This window comes from Pseudogymnoascus verrucosus, assembly GCF_001662655.1.
Source record: "Pseudogymnoascus verrucosus strain UAMH 10579 unplaced genomic scaffold scaffold_39, whole genome shotgun sequence".
NCBI lineage: Eukaryota > Fungi > Ascomycota > Leotiomycetes > Thelebolales > Thelebolaceae > Pseudogymnoascus > Pseudogymnoascus verrucosus.
This window is the reverse complement of record NW_017263690.1, coordinates 262,832-282,241: the sequence shown is the minus strand read 5'-3', so window position 1 is coordinate 282,241 and position 19,410 is coordinate 262,832. Positions and strand designations below refer to the sequence as shown.

Genomic DNA, 19,410 nt, shown 5'->3' with positions numbered 1-19,410 from the left:
ATCGACGTGATGCTAGAAGAAATGTCGCTTTAGAGCCCTATTCTCAGCGTCATTTGTGGCTGACGGGAAATTTCAACAGTGTTCAACGCGGACGTCGGTGCACTCGCGACTACAGTACAGTAATTCAAAACCTATGTCAATGAATTCCTTGAATGTCAGCTTGATTTGGTTGGCAGCCAAACTAGATAGATGACTGTCATCTATCTGGTAGAATTTGATAAGAGTCACCCATGATATCCCATAGTCAGCTTTCTAGAATGAAGGTCCATGAAGAAATCCCTATCTAAATATTCTCAAATTATGCCCTCTTGGAGACTTGTTTCCTTCAAGCTTTAGCGAGTTTGTTCTCAAGCTTTTTTTTATCGTCAGCCCAAAACCCGGTTGCCCACAATTAATCTGCCCAAATATTGAGCAACGAATATGAATACTTATCATGAGTTGTGCAGCTGTCATCAATTGCGGTGGCGATGCTATAATCGTGAGGAGACTTGACGCACACTTCCTTGATGTCTTCAACCCTCCTTGGCTGCCACTGCATCACTACCCCTAGCATTGTGACCGTACACAGTGTTATTTCGTCCTCAGAAAGTCATAGTCATAGTCCTGTAGTTGGACATTTGTGGCGTCCTATTATATAGGCTCCCTACGATCTGACCCAAATCGGCTTTTAATACGGTAAGCGCGGATAGATTAGGTTAAGCGTGGCACTCAAATCGGGACTCAAATCGGCGAGTAGTGAAGTGCCATAACTTTTAAACGACGCCAGCTTTTGCTTTACCGCTAACATATAATATTAATCAAGCATGGATCTTGCTGCCAAACATCTACTGGCCGAATATGAGTAGGTTGGAAGGGTTCTAGGGTTAATGTTGGGGTTGTCGGCTGACTTGGGGTTGCTGAACAAGCGACCATTGACTGGGATAACAGATAATGATAACAGCCAGGACGACGACACATTTGAATATAATATGACGTTTTTTCCTGTACATTGCATCATACAGCTATTGGAAGGTTAGATGCTCATTTATGTAGATCACATAATTTAGGGAATAGAAAGACGAAAGCCATTGCTTAAAAAGTATAGGGAATTTACCCGTGAGTTTCTAAAAGATGTTTCACCCAAACCGGGTGGGCAACCTTATAAAGCGTTAGGAGAGCCGCCGGATGGCTTCGACTTCGTCGACTGTGATCAATTTGTCGTGTTAAAAGAACTCAATCCAAAAGCACTGCAAGATTTATGGGTGGTTTTGTTGTAAGATAAGTAGAGAGATGGGTAGTGTTGTGAATATGGCTGATGGTATATGAGGGGGATAGGGAGGCTACACGACAGAGGAGTTGGGCGATAGGGTGATGCGATGGCCCGAGGTTCCACACTAGAGATGCCAGGCGTCCGATGGTGGGATGATCGGATGGTTCGATGGACCCGGATGCCACACATGGCATGCCAAATGTGGCATGCGGCAGGGGTATATAATGGAAGAGAATTCCGGATTTTTTGGAACCGTTCGAAGCTCCATCTCGTATCGTACTCCTCAAAATATCACTGGACGACAACATCGGGGCCTGACTATCCCTTATTGTCTGGAGAGCAACGTCTTGAGCCAGCGCCAGGATGTTGCACTGAGTGAGTAAACTAAGCCTAAATAGTGATATACGAGAGAGTGCTATATGATAATATCGATCGTGACATGGATTCAATTACAACTAATTCCGCCTATGAATTGCGGCGAGAACAGCCAGAGCGGACCCTCTTTGCTGCTAACGAGAAAGTGGTCTATAGCTTGAAGACAAACGGCATCCACGAATATTTTCCGGGCTACCTTGTAATATGATTCTAGGGTATCATGCAAATCTTGCGTTGACTGCTCGTTATTGCTTACAAGCGCTGCAATGGTATCTGTCAAGCGCAGTAGCGGCTCTTTTTGCGCATCATCTGTCGTCCATGGGTTCAAGCTGAGAAGCCGCTGCTTGATTCGATCTTCTCGGGCCTTGCGCAAGTTGTCGGCAAAGTAATGGTTCATGGTCATTAGGTTACCATGCTGCTCAGTAGCTATCAGGAAAGCCACTTGGTCCAGAGCTTTCTTATATAACGGGAGCAAGAGTTGCGACAATCTAGCCCACAACCGCTCGGAGAGCACTGAGTCTCTACAGCAGTAGCAGAGCGCTTTATAATTGAACCTGTGAATTGTCTGTATTACATCCTCGGCGTGGCCGTTCGCGTAAAATCCCCAGCTCCGAGACTGCTCGAATAGTGACGGCAGAATTATCATCGACAATGATAGCCAACCTACAGCGCCGACAAATAGAATCAGCAGGTCCTTGGAACTAAATCAACATAAGAGAAAGCGATTAGACGATGGAGATACCGGTATGTTTTCTGTTGCTTGAAAGGAGTTTTTGAGGACCAACACTAATGGTAGTAGACAGAGCTATCATCATCGAGGATAGTAATGGGGAGGGCAGCAGTCCAGTCTACCGTCGTAAACAACAGAAAGTGGTCTCAGTCCAGACGTATCTCGAAAGCGAAAATCTTTGGATGAACAAAACCCCAAGGGTTATTAAGAAATCGATCAAGGATTGCAGGAGAGTTATTAGTCTTCTAGGTACAGGAAAGCCTATGGGCAAGGTGGGTGGCAACAATACAAACGTCCATGACACAGAAATTAGCAAGTTATTGGAAAAGCAAGAACGATCATTGGCAAACTTGCAATTGTATATTCAACGCTGCGGGGCTAGAGAGAGCAAGATCACAGGAAAATGGCAAAGAGCGAAATAGCAAAGTTAGAGATGGCACCTCGCAGCAAGAGTATAGTTTACCAAAATTGCAATGTACGAGATGCTCATCGAAGGATACGGTATGGCGCTTCACAAGTGTCTATATGTAAGAAGAGGTGACGTCTAAGGGTAACGTCCAAGGGTAACGTCCAAGGGTAACGTCCAAGGGTAACGTCCAAGGGTAACGTCCAAGGGTAACGTCCAAGGATAATGTACAGGGGTAATGCACAGGGGTAACGCGCAAGGATAATCGCCGACGTCAAAAATTTGGATATATATTAAATACATGAGATGAGTAGATGAACCTTTTTTCACATCAGCGACATCAACTCTCTCTGCAACAAAGTAAAGTTCGAAGAAGCATGTTTTCAATTCTATGGTATGTAAACATCCTGGATCAACGAATCGCTTTTGAAATAAATAAATACAGAGGCCAGATTCTTGCCCGGAAGCTCAAAAATTCCACACATAAATCGCACAAGCCCGTTAGCAAAGGGGGAATTGCTGCTGGCATAGATGATGGATGGATATAATACCTCCATCTGCACTGTGCTACAAGTAAACAGTTGCATCACCGTTGCCTTACTTAGATAACGCAAGTTGTCTTCGCTGGCGGTTCGGTGCCCGCGTACCATTCCTTGGCACTAAATTGACTGCTTTCTCCTTCCCTATGCTATGTTTCTTGCCAAGATGGTCGATGATATTGTGTCGACGACCCGATGGTGTTTTCGAGCAGCCTTCAATTGGACATCTAAACTTGTGGCCTTGGTGTTCCTCTCTTTCATGGCGAAAGAGGCTGTTTTGGCAATGTGGGCCGTAGAAAACGACGTTGTGGCAGGTGGCATGGGGGCAACGAGCCTCTAAAGGTGAGGCACCTTGATCCAGTGTCGCTGGCGTCAGGCCTGTGATGGAGGGTTCGAAATTGCTTGGCGATTGGGTGGTTACTGTATTGGGCGTTGTAGAAGGGTGTGATTCTTGGGGAGGAGGCGTGCCGATGGGTCCTGTTGGGGTCCAGTTCTGGGCAAGTGATTCTCCTAAGTATATGTCTTGGATCTGTGGCATGCCTTGAAATGACCCTAATTCCGTAGGCTTACAGGCCGACACTTTCATCTGGACCATGTCTAAGCATTCTGGCGCAAGATACTATGGATATATTAGTCAGGCTGTTAAACGAAGGGGATTGAAGAGTATTTTCATACGTACATTAGCAGCATGAAGAAGGTAATACTCCACTTCAAGGACAGTGTGGAGGATACCGAAATCGACAAACGGGATAGCGGATTTGAATAATGGCAACAGTTGAATGGCGTTAAAATTCAGACTCTTATGATCATCACCATGATCGAGGCTGAGTTGGCTGGTTAATTGAAGCAGATTGGTTCGGAATTCATGTAAGCCTATATTGTTGCCGGCCGGTATACTGATGTCGAAGGGTGGTAAAGCTGGATCCCACGGATTTGTTGCCCACTTAATGCTGAGGCCAAACCGAAGGAGAACACCACCTTGATCCGCGAGCCCTATCAAGTAGTATATTAGCTAAGGACACTTCAAACTCATCAGGTGAAAGTAAACAAGAACCGGAGGGAGAGCAGGGCAATACGTTGATGACTCACATAGTATGAATTTGTAGACTGTTATGAACACAATCGTAGCCCTGAGAACCTGGAGGAGCTGGATATCGGCTGTCGAGCTACCACCATCTGGGGTGTTGATACGGGGAGAAGATGCATCTTCCGGTGTTGTTGAAGGAGATTCTTGTCCGAGTCGTAATTGATCTGACGATCTTCTTTTGGAAGAACTCACATCAGTGGGAAAAGGTCGCACTGGGCTGGGCCAGTTGGTAAGTTGGGATGGCGAATGACGACTGCAGTGAGGATCTTCTTGTTGCTCAGCATATGTTCGATATCTCAGATCGAGTAATTCGTGAAATTTTGATTCAGACGCCGACTCCTCCACGAGATTCTCTGCGAAGACGCGCAAAGCAGAAGGACCTGACTTTGCTCCGTAACACTGAGAGTTTAAGTTATCAATCCACACGCTCGAATCGCGCGTACTCGATTGCAGGTGCTTTATTCCCTGAATATTGGAATGTATGTTATTCGCTTCTTGGCAAGCGTGCAGACTCCATTCTAGGTCAATGTTAGGCCAAAGCAGGTGTACCAACTTATCGAACAGGCAACGGTCTTGAGACTTTGAGATCCCAGTTTTCCAGGCCATAAGATCCTTCAGACAAGGTGGCTCATTGAACTCGACGGACTTATTTTTCTTCAGAGCGCATGAAAGGGCGATGAATGCAACGATCTCTGCGAGGGAAGCTGGAGGACGATCCCGCAATATTTTTCTCAAAGTAAGGATCGACGTGTTGAAGACATCCTTCCAGCGTCGACATTTCTTCTTTGCAAATCGTCTGGCGTCCAGTTGATCGGAGCTTCTGCATAACTTGAGAAACCGCTGGTGGAATGATTTGAAGTTCGTCCGCACTTTTCGAAGAATTTTCCATTGGCGAGCCTTTGTCTCATCTCTGAATAAATTCGGCGCTTGTCGATTAAGCAATCGCCGAGGCTGTCTTAGGAAAGAATGCGGGGGCGGGGGCTCGGGGGTTGCTTGCCAGCAACGTGCGCGCAGTTCTGTGATTCTTGACTTGATATAAGGCTGTTCCATCAGTCCTTGCACGATCTCCACGGTTCGCTTTAGAGCGTAGTGTCTGAAACCAATACCGCAGTGCCTGTATAAGAAATGATCTTTGATATACACGCTGCTGCAGAAAACCGAATCATCCTTATAGGGGCGGCAGGAGCGGCATATAAGTTGGCCTGTGGAGCTCGGTTGCAGTAGTTTGATGTAGCGACGGAAGTTCATGGGAATCTTCAAATTGACCCAAGGATAGTGGTGCTTGATATCCTTCACCAGATCAACCCAGAGCGACTCTAGGGATAGACCAGGGTGGTGTTTGTATTTGGGGATTGGCTGTTGGCTATCGGCGTGAGAGATGTAGGCGTCTTCACCACCAAAATCATCCACATCCTCCATATCGGTGTCGTCTCCATCAGAGTCTGAGTCGGACGAATCGCCATCGCTTTCGTCCGGTTCCATTTTGTTGAGCAAGTTGATGCCCGCGAATAGGCCGTCGACTTCGGCCTGGAGCTTCGCAGCATTAGGCTCCGACTTAGGCATTCCCGATTCTACTTATAAATATGTTCCGGCCCAACCACGAATAAGTGGTATTCGCGAATACGCTGGCCCATTCGCGAATAGGCTGGCCCAACCACGAATAGGCCAACTACAAATAGTAGAAGAGTATAGCAAATTGAATAAATTAATAATCTAAACACTATTGCCAATAGTGTCTGCTCTTGCCCGCTTCCGCTTTGGCTTTTCTACTAAAGCTAATTCCGTACGAGTAGCTAGGCCTGATAAGTTGCCACAGTTATGATCATCATTATGACAGTGAACACTACACTGCTTAACCTCCTTATAACAGCGGCACCTCTTTGTACTACACTGCCCTTTGCATTGACATGATATTCTTACCCGTACACTTGTAGAAGCCTCTCTAGCTGCAAGCCCTAATCCTACCTGCTTTGTAGAATTAGGAATTTGAATATCAGACCATAGAGCCTGCTCTACAACACCAAGTGATTTTGTAGGTATAAGGCGTTGTATAATACCAGAGGCTGTTATAACCTGATACCGGTGTGGGTAAGGCTCTTTTAAAATGCGTGCAAAGAGCCTCTTATTATCAGTTGAGGTTCTATCCTCCCGTGGAACCTTTATAGAGACTATATCCCCTACTTTAAAGTGCTGTATGTCATGCTTCTTAGTGTACTTGCGTACCATAGAAACCCGTGCTCTTTGAGTAGCTGCTATAGCCTGCTCAATTATAGGGTCAGGTGTAGCTCGAAGCTCAGTCCTAGGCTGAGCTGGCACCCGAGCCCGGGTCCCACGACGGAGCTCAGAATGAAGCTGCTCTTGCGCTCGCTCAGAATTGATCGATTCTGCTAGCTCAGAATTGAGCGAGAGCAGCAGCTCAGAATTGATCGAGGGCGCCAGCTCAGAATTGATTGAGAGCTCTCGCTCTTGCTGAAGCTGTGGGTCAATTTGAGCTTCAGGCTCAAGCTGGCTCTCAAAAATTGGTCCCATATTAGGGTCCTCCTGCTCAACTCCAATTGAGAGATCCTTCCGGGCCTGGCTATTAAGCCAGTCAATATGAGAGTTCCTGTCTCGGAATAGTAGCTCGGCTGGTGCGCACCCAATTGTAGAGTGGATTTGGGTGTTCATTGCAAGCGTGACCTCAAGTAGCCCATCATTCCACTCTGTAGACCCATGGTCCATTTTCCATGCTCGGAGCTTTGCTTCTACAATTCCATTTGCCTGCTCAACTAGGCCTTGCGTTTGAGGTGACCGTGGTGCTCCATTTACTACTTGAATTCCATACTTTCGTAGTAGGATAAGTAGAGCCCCCTTAAATTCCTTCCCATTATCAGCTTGCATAATCTTAGGAGGTAAGAAAGCTGCAATAAAGGTAGCAAAGCAGTCTGCAATCGGCTTTGCATGCTTGCTCTTTAATGGATATAGCTGTGTATATTTTGAGAAGTGATCCTTTATATGTAGAATCCACTTATATCGTCCTGACGGCTCGTGGCGCATATCAATTAAGTCAATTTGAACCCTTTCCCATGCTCGGCCTGTAGTAATAGGAACTAGAGGAGCTTTTGTAGTAGCAGGTCGATTTAGTGTGCAATTTTTACATCGCTTTACTATAAACTCTGCTTCTTCTCGCTTTAGCCCATAGTATTTCTGTTGTAGAATAGTCCATGTTTTTGTCCGGCCTGCATGTAAGAGCTGTAGATGTTCATTAACAATAGTGTCAAATGCATCACTCTCTAGAACGACAGATCGTGGGCTCTGGAACTTAGAGTCAGGCTTCCGGTAGAGCTTATTATGTATAAGCATAAACTCTGTTTGAGCTCTATGCTTTAGTCGTGACTCTACTTGAGTTGCAGGCTTTAGTAGTGGGTTCTGAAGATAGAGTAGTAATTGTTGATATTTTATGTAGTCTAGCCGCTCTCTATTAACATAGCTAAAGCTATGAATATAGGTCTGAAAGGCCGTGCGAACATCTTGAGGGAATGGATTAATATGGGCAATAGTAGGATCCATTTTAATAGTTGAAGGTTAATGTTATGATTCTATCTACAATATCCTATAATACTACCCCGCGTATTAGGCAGCTATTCGTGGTTGGGCAGCTATTCGTGGTTGGGCCAGCCTATTCGCGAATGGGCCGGCCCATTCGCGAAGGAACATATTCGTGGTTGGGCCGGCCCATTCGCGAATGGGCCAGCGTATTCGCGAATACCACTTATTCGTGGTTGGGCCGGAACAAATATAAACCAATCAACCGAAGGGGATGAATAACTTACCCGGAATATCACCTGGCAGATCCATCGCTGCGGAGCCCCAAGTAATTGTCATGTTGCAGGACCCTCAAGGTTGTGACTGTAGAGCATATATCTATCGCAGGTTGAAAGGCGTGGGTATGGTAAGGCAAAAGAAATGTTTGTAGATGCTGAAAGATATGTGAGGGTTGCGTTACGTCTGTAGTTCCAGTCCCCAGCCTTGCAGAATGTTGACAAGAGTAGAAGTTGAGACAAAGAGGAACAGATCTTCCATGTCAGTCGCAGAGGACATCGCGTATATATGCATGTGATTTGCAGCCTGTTATCGGGAGGCGAAATCAGGACTTTAGGCGATGCATCATCGGCTTGCGACGGGATGAAAGAAGAAAATCTGGACTTAAGTCTAGTCACGTGCCGGAGGCACTAACGTGTCACTCATTGGGTGGCAAGGGTCATAGCCTGGCGGAGTGGGTCGCCCCTGTGCACCAGCCACAATCAGGACTTATCCCCCCTTCTGTGAGTGGATGGATATTTTGTTGCTGAATGGTGAAACCGTATCGTACACCACACAAACTCCCGATTTCAACCCACTAAATTAGAGCAGCGGCATGATCTCATCTCAGAAGAGAGCTGATCGGAAAAACGTGACCCTAACACAGCAAACGGGACTTAATGGACTGGAGTGACTGGAGTGACAGCGGGGACGGTATGCTTGCACAAAGTCTCGGATCCAAGTGACAGCTGCAGGTACTCTCGCAAGAACGGGACTTGCAAGAAACGATGCCTTAGAAAATATAACAAATGGGACTTAATGTGTCATAATCAGAGAATGTCGAATTTAGGACTTTACAACGGCAGTGTACTTTAAGACGATAGTGATCCTCCCACCTGAGCTCAAATGTAGTCTCGGAAAAGCACTGCACAACTCTATTCGCTGACACTCGCTCACCGCTCTACTATACGATTTCTAAGATTCCAACCATGATCGGCACCTTGCTCTGCTGTTCAAAAATGGCTGAGATCTCCGGTTTGAAACTCTCCTAGTCTACAACAGCGACACTCACTAACAGAACTCTGCTAGCACCACCACCTCCACCACCTAACGGCCTCATCCTTCGCCTATGCACCTCCCGACCTCGAATGTGGGCCAACGGCACCATAATTCGGGTAGGGTTCTTGAGCGGCAGCGTGGCTATGAGAGAAAAAGTGATACAATATGCATCCGAGTGGTTCGAACACGCCAACCTGCACCTAGTCCTCGTTAATATCCATGAAGCTGATGTCCGCATCGCCTTCACGCCAGGCCAAGGGCATTGGTCGCTTGTCGGCACTGATTGCCACAACGAGCGAGGCCACCAACAGCCAACAATGAACCTGCACTTGAACGATTGGACCCCGGGGCGTGTTTTCAAGCGGACGGTTCTGCATGAGTTTGGGCACGTCCTTGGCTTTCTACACGAGCACCAGAGTCCCGTGATGGGCATCAAATGGAATAGGCCAGCGGTGCTCGCTTACTACCGCAAGATAGGGTGGAAAGATACCGATGTGGAGGAGAATGTGTTCAAGCAGTATGACCATGATATGAGCCAGTCTTCGAGATTCGATAGGCTCTCGATCATGCTTTATGCTATCCCATCGGATTTTACTAATGATGGCTTCTCGGTTGGCTGGAACGATAAGCTTTCTGCGATGGACAAGGACTTCGCCGCCAAAGCTTATCCGAAGCAGCCTAGGGTATTCTTCCCTTGTTAAATTTAAATGGTCTTGGGGAGAGCGGGCATGAGGCTGTCGTCCAGCTGCTGATCGACAGTGGCGCTTAAGTGGATACAAAAGATGACCTTAGCCAGACGCCGCTTTCGCAGGCAGCAGAGAGCGGGCATAAGGTGGTTGAATAACTATTACTTAAGCGAGGATCTTTGTTGATAGAAGATATATAGGTTATGGCCCTTTGGCGCTATTTTTCCCACCCACCTAAGTTCAGCCTCTTGTTATATATTTCTATTTACTTTCTAGTAGTTTGTAGAAGCTGGCATTGATATTAAATTACTAACTTACCTACTTAATCAAGGTAAACCCTACTATACACTTCTAAGATATTCCATCTAGTTGCAGCACTACAAGACAGTTCTATGAAATTTCTCTATATGGTTTTGAAAATGCATCTAATGCTCTAGCTAGACATTTTAGATTTAACACTTAGTAGGCTTATATTACAGCTGTATATACGCTAACACACAGACTATTGTGGTTATATTAATAATTCTATGGAATATGCCTTAGCTTTGTAAGAGAGAAGTTTGGTCGGAGTGCCCACCAGGAATTTTAAAATCGTTTCTTTAGCAATTAACAATGCGCGGTCCGATGGATCAGTTACAATGACGACAATTCTAACCAAAGGTATCCTGGTTCGTCTAATGAGGTCAATCGCAGCCCTTATATCATTCTCAAAATCAACGCGTGTGTCGCCGGTCCAGATACGCAGATTTAATTCCTTTACATCGTTAATATCGAGCATGCTTCCGTAAAGCTCAGTCTTTATGTCGAAGGAGTGAATCGTTATTTCAATACGACGTAAACCGTTGCGGAGTGGACCACATTTACTCCAGGACGCTGTGAAGTCATCCATCATTGGACTGACACTGATAGATGAGCTAGGCGGCGATTTCTCCGATCGGCTCAATTTGTGTAATAGGCTTGGCTTTCCCCCCTTTCATATTTCAAGGCTGGAAAATTACCTCAATGCTGTTAATGATGAGACGCAATCCTGGACTCGAGAGCGGGTTCTGCGGGTGTCTGAAGATTTTGCGCGGGACTGAGAAGCTCCTACATACATACAGTCATAAGTTACGACATAACCGGACGAAACTGGTCTGTGCTTGAATGAGGGTTTCACCAGAACCACGTGCACTCACGAGGGACGCGCTGGAACTGTGGCAAGTGTACTATCGTAGATTAATGCCATCTGCAGCCGCTTCAATATTTTCGCTATATTTTCGGATCGTTTAGCGTGCTTATTTGTTTACAAGCTAGGTTGTTCTAGGCTGAAAATGAGAATGCAACCGTTAATATTTACTTGGGCGTAGAACCACAGTGTTTATGCACACTACATGTCCTTGTCACTCCACCGACGGCACTGCTGTCATTGCTGATCTCATCTTGCCCATCATCGCTACTCCGTTGGACAAACGCCGCCATGACATTCTTCCTTGCTACAAACGCTGCACCGTCAGCCTCTTCTTCCTCCCCGTCATCCTCTTCATCCCGTCCGGCCCATTCCTGGCTTAATCCAGCCATCAGCAGCTCGTCTAGCGTCTTCTTACGCATGTCCTCCAGCATTTTCAGTCTTGGTGGGAGCCGCCCTCGCTCCCATAATCCCACAAGCCCCTTCAGCCCTACGCTCGCCTTCCCTGCCACCCAGTACTCTTCCTGCCCACACTCTTCTACCCCTGTGCCCTGAACGCCGCCAATAGCTGTGACGTCCCAAACACTTCATGCTCCCTGCCCTCCCCAAACGTCCGTCGTCCTGCCCTCCACACCAGACTCGCCATCGTCGACAACGGCCCCCGCAGCGGCATCTCTACAAATTCCGGAATGGCATACATCGTCGAGAACCACATCGTCCGCCGCGTAAGCCCTTGTCTGTGGCTAGTCTTCGTTGATGTATCTGGAGGATCACGCTATATGGCTTTGCTCTCCCACCCTGGCCGTGCTCTTGCTCATCCCATATACGCAGAAATGGTAGAGCATCCACGCCTTCGCAGTAGAGGCAACCATGCTGTTGTAGGCGTAGACGTTTGGCCTTGGTGTTCCCGTTGGTCGAGGGCTTTGAGCTAGCGCAACGATTGGTGATATCAGACATGGCATTGCGTTTCCGGGAAGAGACAGGGAGTTTATGCACTCACTACAGTCAAAGTTTCAACCTGATCAGTTGTCCCAGAAAGTTCTCTCTTACTCTCGAGAGTTGCTACAAGTGCAGCCAGATCAACGACCGCCAGCTGATGGTAACCAAGTTGTGGCCTTAGGCACCAAAATCCGCGAAAGCGCAACAGCGGAGCAGCTTCGCGGCAAACACAGTGCCAGCGATGAAGTTCTCCAGCTACACAGCAAAATTCGCCCGTGCTTTCTCGACCTTCCCAATTGTAACACCCGTCACTGAAGATTCCAATCGTGGCGAGGCTCTGTAGCAGCCCACGCAGCAACCCTGGCCTCGAATCGCTCACAGAACCAACGCAGCGGTTATTACGCGGTTGAAGAAGCCATGGTAAGTTATACGCATATCACGCATGTTAAGCTGGTAAATACTTTATACTAAAGAAAACAGTCTCCAAATATTCTTCGCAACGGCTTCCTTTGTGCCGATTCGGTAACTTTTTGGTTATCTACCGAGGATGGATTCGACATACAAAACGTAGTCGCGGAAGAGGGGGCTTTTCAGTTCATAGGCTCCCTAAAGGAACAGCAAGTTCTTCTAGCGCTGTCAATGTGGAAACCAGGACTCCGCGGCGATCCCACTGACTTAGACCAGATGTCGGGAAACATATTACAAGACACAAAAGTAGAGAGTGGAGATATGATGGTCGTTTTGTCATCTAGGGAGGCTGTGGAGCTGCACAATCTGGAGGTCAAAAACGAAGCAGTGCTAGTTATTGCACAGATGCCTATAGAACTGCTTCAGCAATTTGCGACCAGACTAGGAGTGACATTCACGCCATCTGAATATGGAGTGTACAAGAAGGTTTTTTGTCCAAGCACGCGTAAGCAATTGAATTCATAATTCTATTTCGACCTGCCTTAACAATAAACTTCAGATATATTTACAATTATTCGAAACAGACTCTGGCTCCTACATGGGGTGTTCACAACTATTGGAACTCTACACGGACGAGTGCTTGATGTACAGGACACCGCTGCAAATAAATGGAAAGCAGCTTCTGCAGATGCAGTCCAAAGGCTAGAAAGAAAATTGGGTCACATTGGCACTGATGATTGTGCTATCTGTATACAGTCGCTGACGGTTACTAAAGCGAATTGCCCTCACCTTTTCCACTCGTGTCTTAATGAGTGGTTGTTAGAACACTCTGATTCCTGCCCACTTTGCAGGACCAACATCAGCTCTAAAGAGGCTAATGCTGAGAGGTCCAGCACTGCTGTAGGCCAGGCTGAGCCCGCCCATGATGTCATTAACGAGACAACAGACGGCGAAGTAGGCAGTGAACCGGTCTGCGACACAGCCCGCGACGACCTTACCAGCAGCGAGGCAGTCGGCTGACCGTGCTGCTGTCTCTGTTTCCACTGGACCTCAATACCTGCGTTATGGTTCCGCGCCGCTTTCTGGGATACTCAACTTTCTGGCGATACTGAATTCGGACGACGTATTTATTGAATAATAGCGGCGACTGTGGGTGACTGCAAGTACGGGCAAGAAGCTTCGGCACAATGAGATTTTCTGGCCTTTGAGAAGTTTCTCGGGTGCGATCAGAAGGCAGCATCTCTGCAGCGGTGCGGCAAGTGCTCGTCTTTCTGGTATTGCGAGAGGGTAAGACTGCCATAGAATTCCTCCTTTTATGTTGACTTTGATGCTAATATGGGTGTGATAAGGCCTGCCAAGTAGCTGGCTGGGATGAGAAAGGCCACAAGGCTAATTGCAAGCTCAAGGATCCTGATTTGCGAGGATTGTTCACTCTGAAACGGGACTAATTTGATGGCTAGATTCGATTTCCTCTCCACGCTACAGAGGGCTAGCCGTGATATTTTATTCTATCGTGTTGCGAAATATTTTGCCTGCCTCAATTCACATGACTTTTCTCTCTCATGCTTCACCTGACAAAACGATGGATTTACAGTAACTTAACTGTAATTATGATAACTAAGTCCTGGAGCTCTCGCCCTGCCCTATTGTCCGGCGTTTCGCTTTTGATGAGACGATACAGCTAGACACAAACACCTTTTCATTCAGCAATGATCGATTTATAATCGTTCCATCCGGCAAGCTCCTTGTCAATGCCAGTCGTCGAGCTGGATCGTGGTGTATGGAGAGGATAAGGTTTTCTGGATGGCGCGTGATGCACCCGATCGTGGCCGCTGTGGCCACTCGGAACGTGCGATGCTTGAGATCGAAATGCATCATGTAGTGATGCTTTTTTTGCGTACGGCAGGTGCCAGTTTTTGAGCGTCACGGTGACGTTATCAAAGGTGCGATCGCTGGCACGCGTGTTTGCCTTCAGTCTAGTTCAAGGCCAGCAAAGCGAAGGGCGTTGCGTTGGGCGAGCAACACTAAATACAACCAAGGGAACTATAGCTGCATGGATTTTGCGATCGTCAAGCGGTATGTCGAGGTGGGGAAGCAATTGTTCGTGTTCCGAACCAAAGAGGGCGACCTCGAGCTTCTGCCCCCGTACGTTATGACACGGGAGTAGACAGCCATGTACGCCGTACGATATCAAATTGAGGACTTTCAGGCGTGAAAGGAAGAGAAGGTAGAGGGTCAGGGGAACGAGGGAGCGGGGCAAGGAACTTCCACATAGTACAGCGGGCTATCTTCACTATGCTCTATCGCTTCTTATGAGCGGAAGCGCAATGCTCTCTCCTTTTCCAAGGGTGACGAGTGGCATAGTCACACCCTGGCTCTAGACAGCGGGACCCGCTATAGCTGGTGAGTTGCTGGATTTGCTCGCACTTGTCCTCCGGCTGAGGCTTATGCGCTCTTTGATTGTTCTCAGGTCATAACTGCTAACAAGCTGGATGGCGGTTTTCAGCGCATTTCCCGGTGTAGTTCAGCTCGGAGGTGTCGCTCTTGACACGTCGGCCCAGGGAGTATACAAGAATGACAAGTATGACACACTCGCTTAGTGCCTTGAATTACAGTATATGAGAACATGAAGGGTTTTTTTGTCGAATAGCCTTCGATAAATTGATCTAAGGGAGTATATTTACTATGCTTGTCCAATTGCACTCTTACTGTTGCACTCTTACCAGAACTGGCGCTAAGCAGGGCTGTCACGAGCCAATCAGGGTTGTGAATTTCTGCACTCTTACTGAAGGAGTAGAGTGGCCTATGGTGTCCTAGTAGTATCGAATGTAAATCTAGCAGCTAGTCTTGCACCTCGCCATCAGTGAAATAAAAGTCAATTGCAAATCTCCGTCCTCTCGCATAATCTCCAGAAACAGCTGTTTCTTGACAAGTTCCCCCTTCTGCAAACTGTCTTCACAACCGGAGAACATTACGCTCCGGTACCTCGTCAACTCGTTTTAATCTTACTTGGCTCGGCTTTGCATTCACTCACAATCAGAGTCACGTTCACACCCCTGTTTTCTCAACCTCAGCCTCGGCCGCTTTCTAGGAGCCAGCTGTGGTGTTTACAGTAAAGGCAAGGGTTAACACGAGAAACCAGCAGGGCCTGCCGTTACTGCTCCTACCTGCGGGGGGAAGAACAGTAGAAGTGCTTTTCGGAAAAGGGGGGGTCTCTCCCAGCGGACCCCCACAACCCAGGACTATATCCTAGTTAAGGCTTCGGAGTCAGGGCAGACTCCCTAAACAATATGGTTCAACGAACTCAGCTCTGACTCTAGGTTTCACACCGCCCTACCTAATTAGGCGAGCGGTGTCTTGATTAGGCATACTGGAACCAGATCTGCCGGTCTTACCCCAGTTGGGAGGGGAGAGGGAAATTTTTTCCAAGGGTACGCGTACGGGTCCGCCGTGCTACAATTACTCTGATAATGAATGCTTTTGCTCTTATTGAATATTGTTGTTTTCGCACCCACACCCCATCCCCACACTCAGCCGCCCACATCCCATCCTCGCCACCATCCCCGCCCACGCCCTCGTCTGTTCCCTACCCTCAACCAATCCCACCACCCTCACCACCTTCACCCTGCCCACATCCGGACCTCACCACCACAGCACATTACGACCCTCACCCCACCTTCACTCCAAACGAATGCGGTGGAGATGGGGTGAGGGTATGGGTAGGAAAGGGTGAAGAGGCGAGGCGGGGTGAGAACGGGGTGGTGTCGGTTGAGGATGAGGAAGGTGGTGGGAATGGGGCTGAGCTTGACTCATCCCTTCCCCATACTCAACACCACTATCCACCTTCACCGTGCTCACTCGCCGTCGCCTCATCCTACCCCACACCCTCTCCTTATCATCTCACCCGCGCCCCGGCCCCATCCTACCATTTCATCCACCACCATTTCTCCAATCTCCCCGCCTCACCTCCCCTCACCCCACCCTACCCACCAACACCCGCACCCCCACTTTCCTCACCACCATCACCATCTTCACTCTGCCTTCACCCCGCCCTCACGGCTCTCATCACCTAAAGCGCATGGTCTCTGGTTGCCATCGCTGGTATCTAATCCTAATCTAGTATAATTGTATTACACATAACGCCGCCATACCCACCATTCCGCCACCAAACCCTCACCCCAAATAACTGCTAACGAGTGGTGAGTTGCTGACGTGGGATGATAATGGGATTGACTGCAGAATCGAAGCGGAGGTGTTGGTGGTTGGATATAATTGTGCGTATATGACCAGACCATCTGCATCTCCGATGAGCTCCCGACCCTCGCCAACCTTCGAGGCGGCCCACGCAGCAGCATGCCCACAATTTCCGGGTGGCCTTGTGTGGTTAGTCTTCGTTCACGTAATCAACGCCCCGTTCCAAGATACTAGAGATTACTGCCGAACTTCGATCGCAGGGTACGAAAATCACCCTACAATGGGTGCCAGCCCATGAAGGGATTCACGGCAACGAGCTTGCACACAAATGGGCGTGACTAGCTACCAAAAAGGGATGTGAGATGATCGATGAACAGGCCCCACGTCTCAAATCACACGCCTTATCGTGTAGCTCGAGATCGTATTCTGATATATGGCCCGGATTCATAGGGCTGACTCACCCGCATGTTCATGTGGAGCTGAGGCTTTCTATTCCACTGCCCGTTGTGGGGTGGCCCTAGACAAGAATTGCAACAAGTGCTTGGCGATCGACCTGTCGTATGCATTAGGAGGCTGGAGTGGACGCATCGAGAGACGAACTGGAAGGCATGTTGACGGCAACCGGTATCGATGGAAGCCAGAAATTATAGCGACCAAAGCTGTTATACAGTTTGTGAAAGCGACCGGAAGACTTCAACCACAGCAAGGAATTGAGATGGAAGGCGAAGGAGGACAGAGGGGAAGTTCGGGATGAGGGTGGACGAGAAGGCGTGGAGAAGAAGGCAGCAATGCTGGAAATCTCAGGCTCGATCAGTTGCGACTGAGGAGTTTTGAAGCTCGGAAGCGACGGCCAACACTTTGAACAATTGGGATAGCTTATAGGAGTAGTCGTACGAAGGATACAGAACCACGTGCGCGGCATTTGTGGCATTTGTGGCAACACTGGTCATAATATGCGTTAATTTAATGGGGTAGTTGCTTCGTACAACATCCATTACAAAGTGGTGGGGTAAAAGGTATATGGTGCGTCGCTCGTTCTGGTGCGTCGCTCGTTATGGTGCGTCGCTCGTTATGTGCGTCGCTCGTTATGGTGCGTCGCTCGTTATGGTGCGTCGCTCGTTATGCAAGTGCGTTAGTGGATCTTGAGTGGGGGGTTCTATAAACTACAAGGGATAATGATTGGTCTTACTAATTCTGATTTTGCAAGGGATGATGATAGGTCTTACTGATACGAACTTTGTGCCTCATTTGGAAGCTTGACCATGCACGGTGAAATGGGTCGCAAAATATACCCTTTGCAGTATAGTTATACATGATCCGTAATGCTCTCTGCGTTGCCATATAAAAGCATAGATTTCCTCTCATTTCACCTTGACATCCCTCTCAGTCATCAGCATAATTAGCCACCATCATGCATTTCCACACTGCTCTCACCATCCTGGTCTCTATCGCTAGCATCAGATCTGTCTCTGCAGAGGGAATTAACTGCAAAGGCGCAGCTGGCTGTTCGTTCGCAGGTTCTGGCATCGCTAAACAACTCCAAAAGTACATTAACACTGGTATGTTCAAGCTATCCCAGCGCCAATTCTATACTAATTTTATCTAACAGCAAACTCTGATACTTGGTTCAACAATGGAGAGCAAATCGCCTGCAGTAATGGCATTTGTGCATTCTTTCAGGGAACTAATGGAGGTTCGGGAGGCGATGCACAGAGATTAGCTGCTGACAGTGAGTTTGGGATTTATATACCAGTTTCTTTCTCTCAAGCATCATGCATTTAGCATGCCTAGACAGCACAAAGTAACTAAGCTATATGAAGGTGGAGCTAACAGATAATTCTAGTTGTCAATCACCGGTGTACTGTCTGTGGAAGCTCCCCTTTCTACTACCCCAACCCAAATGACGTTAGCACCTTTGGCATGTTAACATTCAATGCTGTTGGGGTTGACTGCGGAAGATGCTTGTGCAGCGATCCAAGTTGTTCAGACCCTTAAATTTCCACTTCATACACTTCTGCATGTTACACATCATGTTATAGATCATGTTATCAAACTTCTTGTTGTCCGAGAAGGGCCGCTAAACGGGGCATGAAACCATCCTGAATTGATTGACTTCTTTGAAGGTTTTAAGCTGTGCAAGCTATGTGATATATCTTGTTGTGCGTCTGCCCAAAGTGACCAACTCATATGGCCGGCCAATGTAAATAATCCTAAAGACCTTAATGCTGGTCCGGATTATGAGAGAATACGCAAGAAAAGTCCAAGCTTCAAATGAGTGCCGCGTAGGACGCGGTCCTACAATACGATTATTGCTGCACCAACACTAGCCGGAACACGTCCCTTCTTTAGAATCATTATAAAATCATCATCATTAATCTCCCTTCTCAAAGTCATCGTAAAATCGCCATTGATATCTTCATCTACCTTCCTCTTGTATTTTATGGCTATAATGTACATATCCTGCTATGAGGCTATAGGGCTGTCTGATTGATGTAGTTATGATGTAATTGTAGCGGCCAAAACTTAGTTACGTTAACCGTTAATTGTTTTTGTTGTGGTAGAAAGTGCATCACTCGCTTGCGTCCGCCACTAGTTTATATGTATTATGGCCTAATTCCCACTCAGCCAATAGTTCCTTCAAGAGCCGTACACACGCATCATGAGGTAGAGATCGTGAGACATCGCCTTATTGAGGGATATAGGTCAATGTGAACATCAACGTCCAGATGCCTACCCGTGCCAACAAACAGAAGGTCGAGGAGGAGCCCACGGTTATGTACAGCGATGTCGCCT

At 47.6% G+C, this 19,410-nt stretch overlaps 4 protein-coding genes across 4 annotated transcripts; 3 read left to right on the top strand and 1 right to left on the bottom strand.

The window, feature by feature from the left end:
- Nucleotides 1-8,513: 8,513 nt before the first annotated feature.
- VE01_07769 (uncharacterized protein) lies at nucleotides 8,514-10,145 on the top strand. The gene is made up of 2 exons (XM_018277202.2): nucleotides 8,514-9,201; nucleotides 9,256-10,145. The coding sequence occupies exons 1-2, from the start codon at nucleotides 9,156-9,158 to the stop codon at nucleotides 9,924-9,926; spliced, it is 717 nt and encodes a 238-aa protein (XP_018128067.2). The 5' UTR covers nucleotides 8,514-9,155; the 3' UTR covers nucleotides 9,927-10,145.
- A 1,098-nt stretch (nucleotides 10,146-11,243) lies between these two features.
- On the bottom strand, nucleotides 11,244-12,038 carry VE01_07768 (uncharacterized protein; the record flags this gene model as incomplete). Its single annotated transcript, XM_018277201.1, has 3 exons — nucleotides 11,244-11,644; nucleotides 11,711-11,819; nucleotides 11,874-12,038. The coding sequence occupies 3 exons, from the start codon at nucleotides 12,036-12,038 to the stop codon at nucleotides 11,244-11,246; spliced, it is 675 nt and encodes a 224-aa protein (XP_018128068.1).
- Nucleotides 12,039-12,256: 218 nt separating this feature from the next.
- Nucleotides 12,257-13,443, top strand: VE01_07767 (uncharacterized protein; the record flags this gene model as incomplete). Its single annotated transcript, XM_018277200.1, has 4 exons — nucleotides 12,257-12,354; nucleotides 12,408-12,435; nucleotides 12,496-12,928; nucleotides 12,983-13,443. The coding sequence occupies 4 exons, from the start codon at nucleotides 12,257-12,259 to the stop codon at nucleotides 13,441-13,443; spliced, it is 1,020 nt and encodes a 339-aa protein (XP_018128071.1).
- A 4,526-nt stretch (nucleotides 13,444-17,969) lies between these two features.
- Nucleotides 17,970-18,740, top strand: VE01_07766 (uncharacterized protein). Its single transcript, XM_059463907.1, has 3 exons — nucleotides 17,970-18,176; nucleotides 18,227-18,346; nucleotides 18,461-18,740. Exons 1-3 carry the CDS (start codon nucleotides 18,029-18,031, stop codon nucleotides 18,610-18,612), a joined length of 420 nt encoding a protein of 139 aa, XP_059319495.1. The 5' UTR covers nucleotides 17,970-18,028; the 3' UTR covers nucleotides 18,613-18,740.
- Nucleotides 18,741-19,410: the final 670 nt, after the last annotated feature.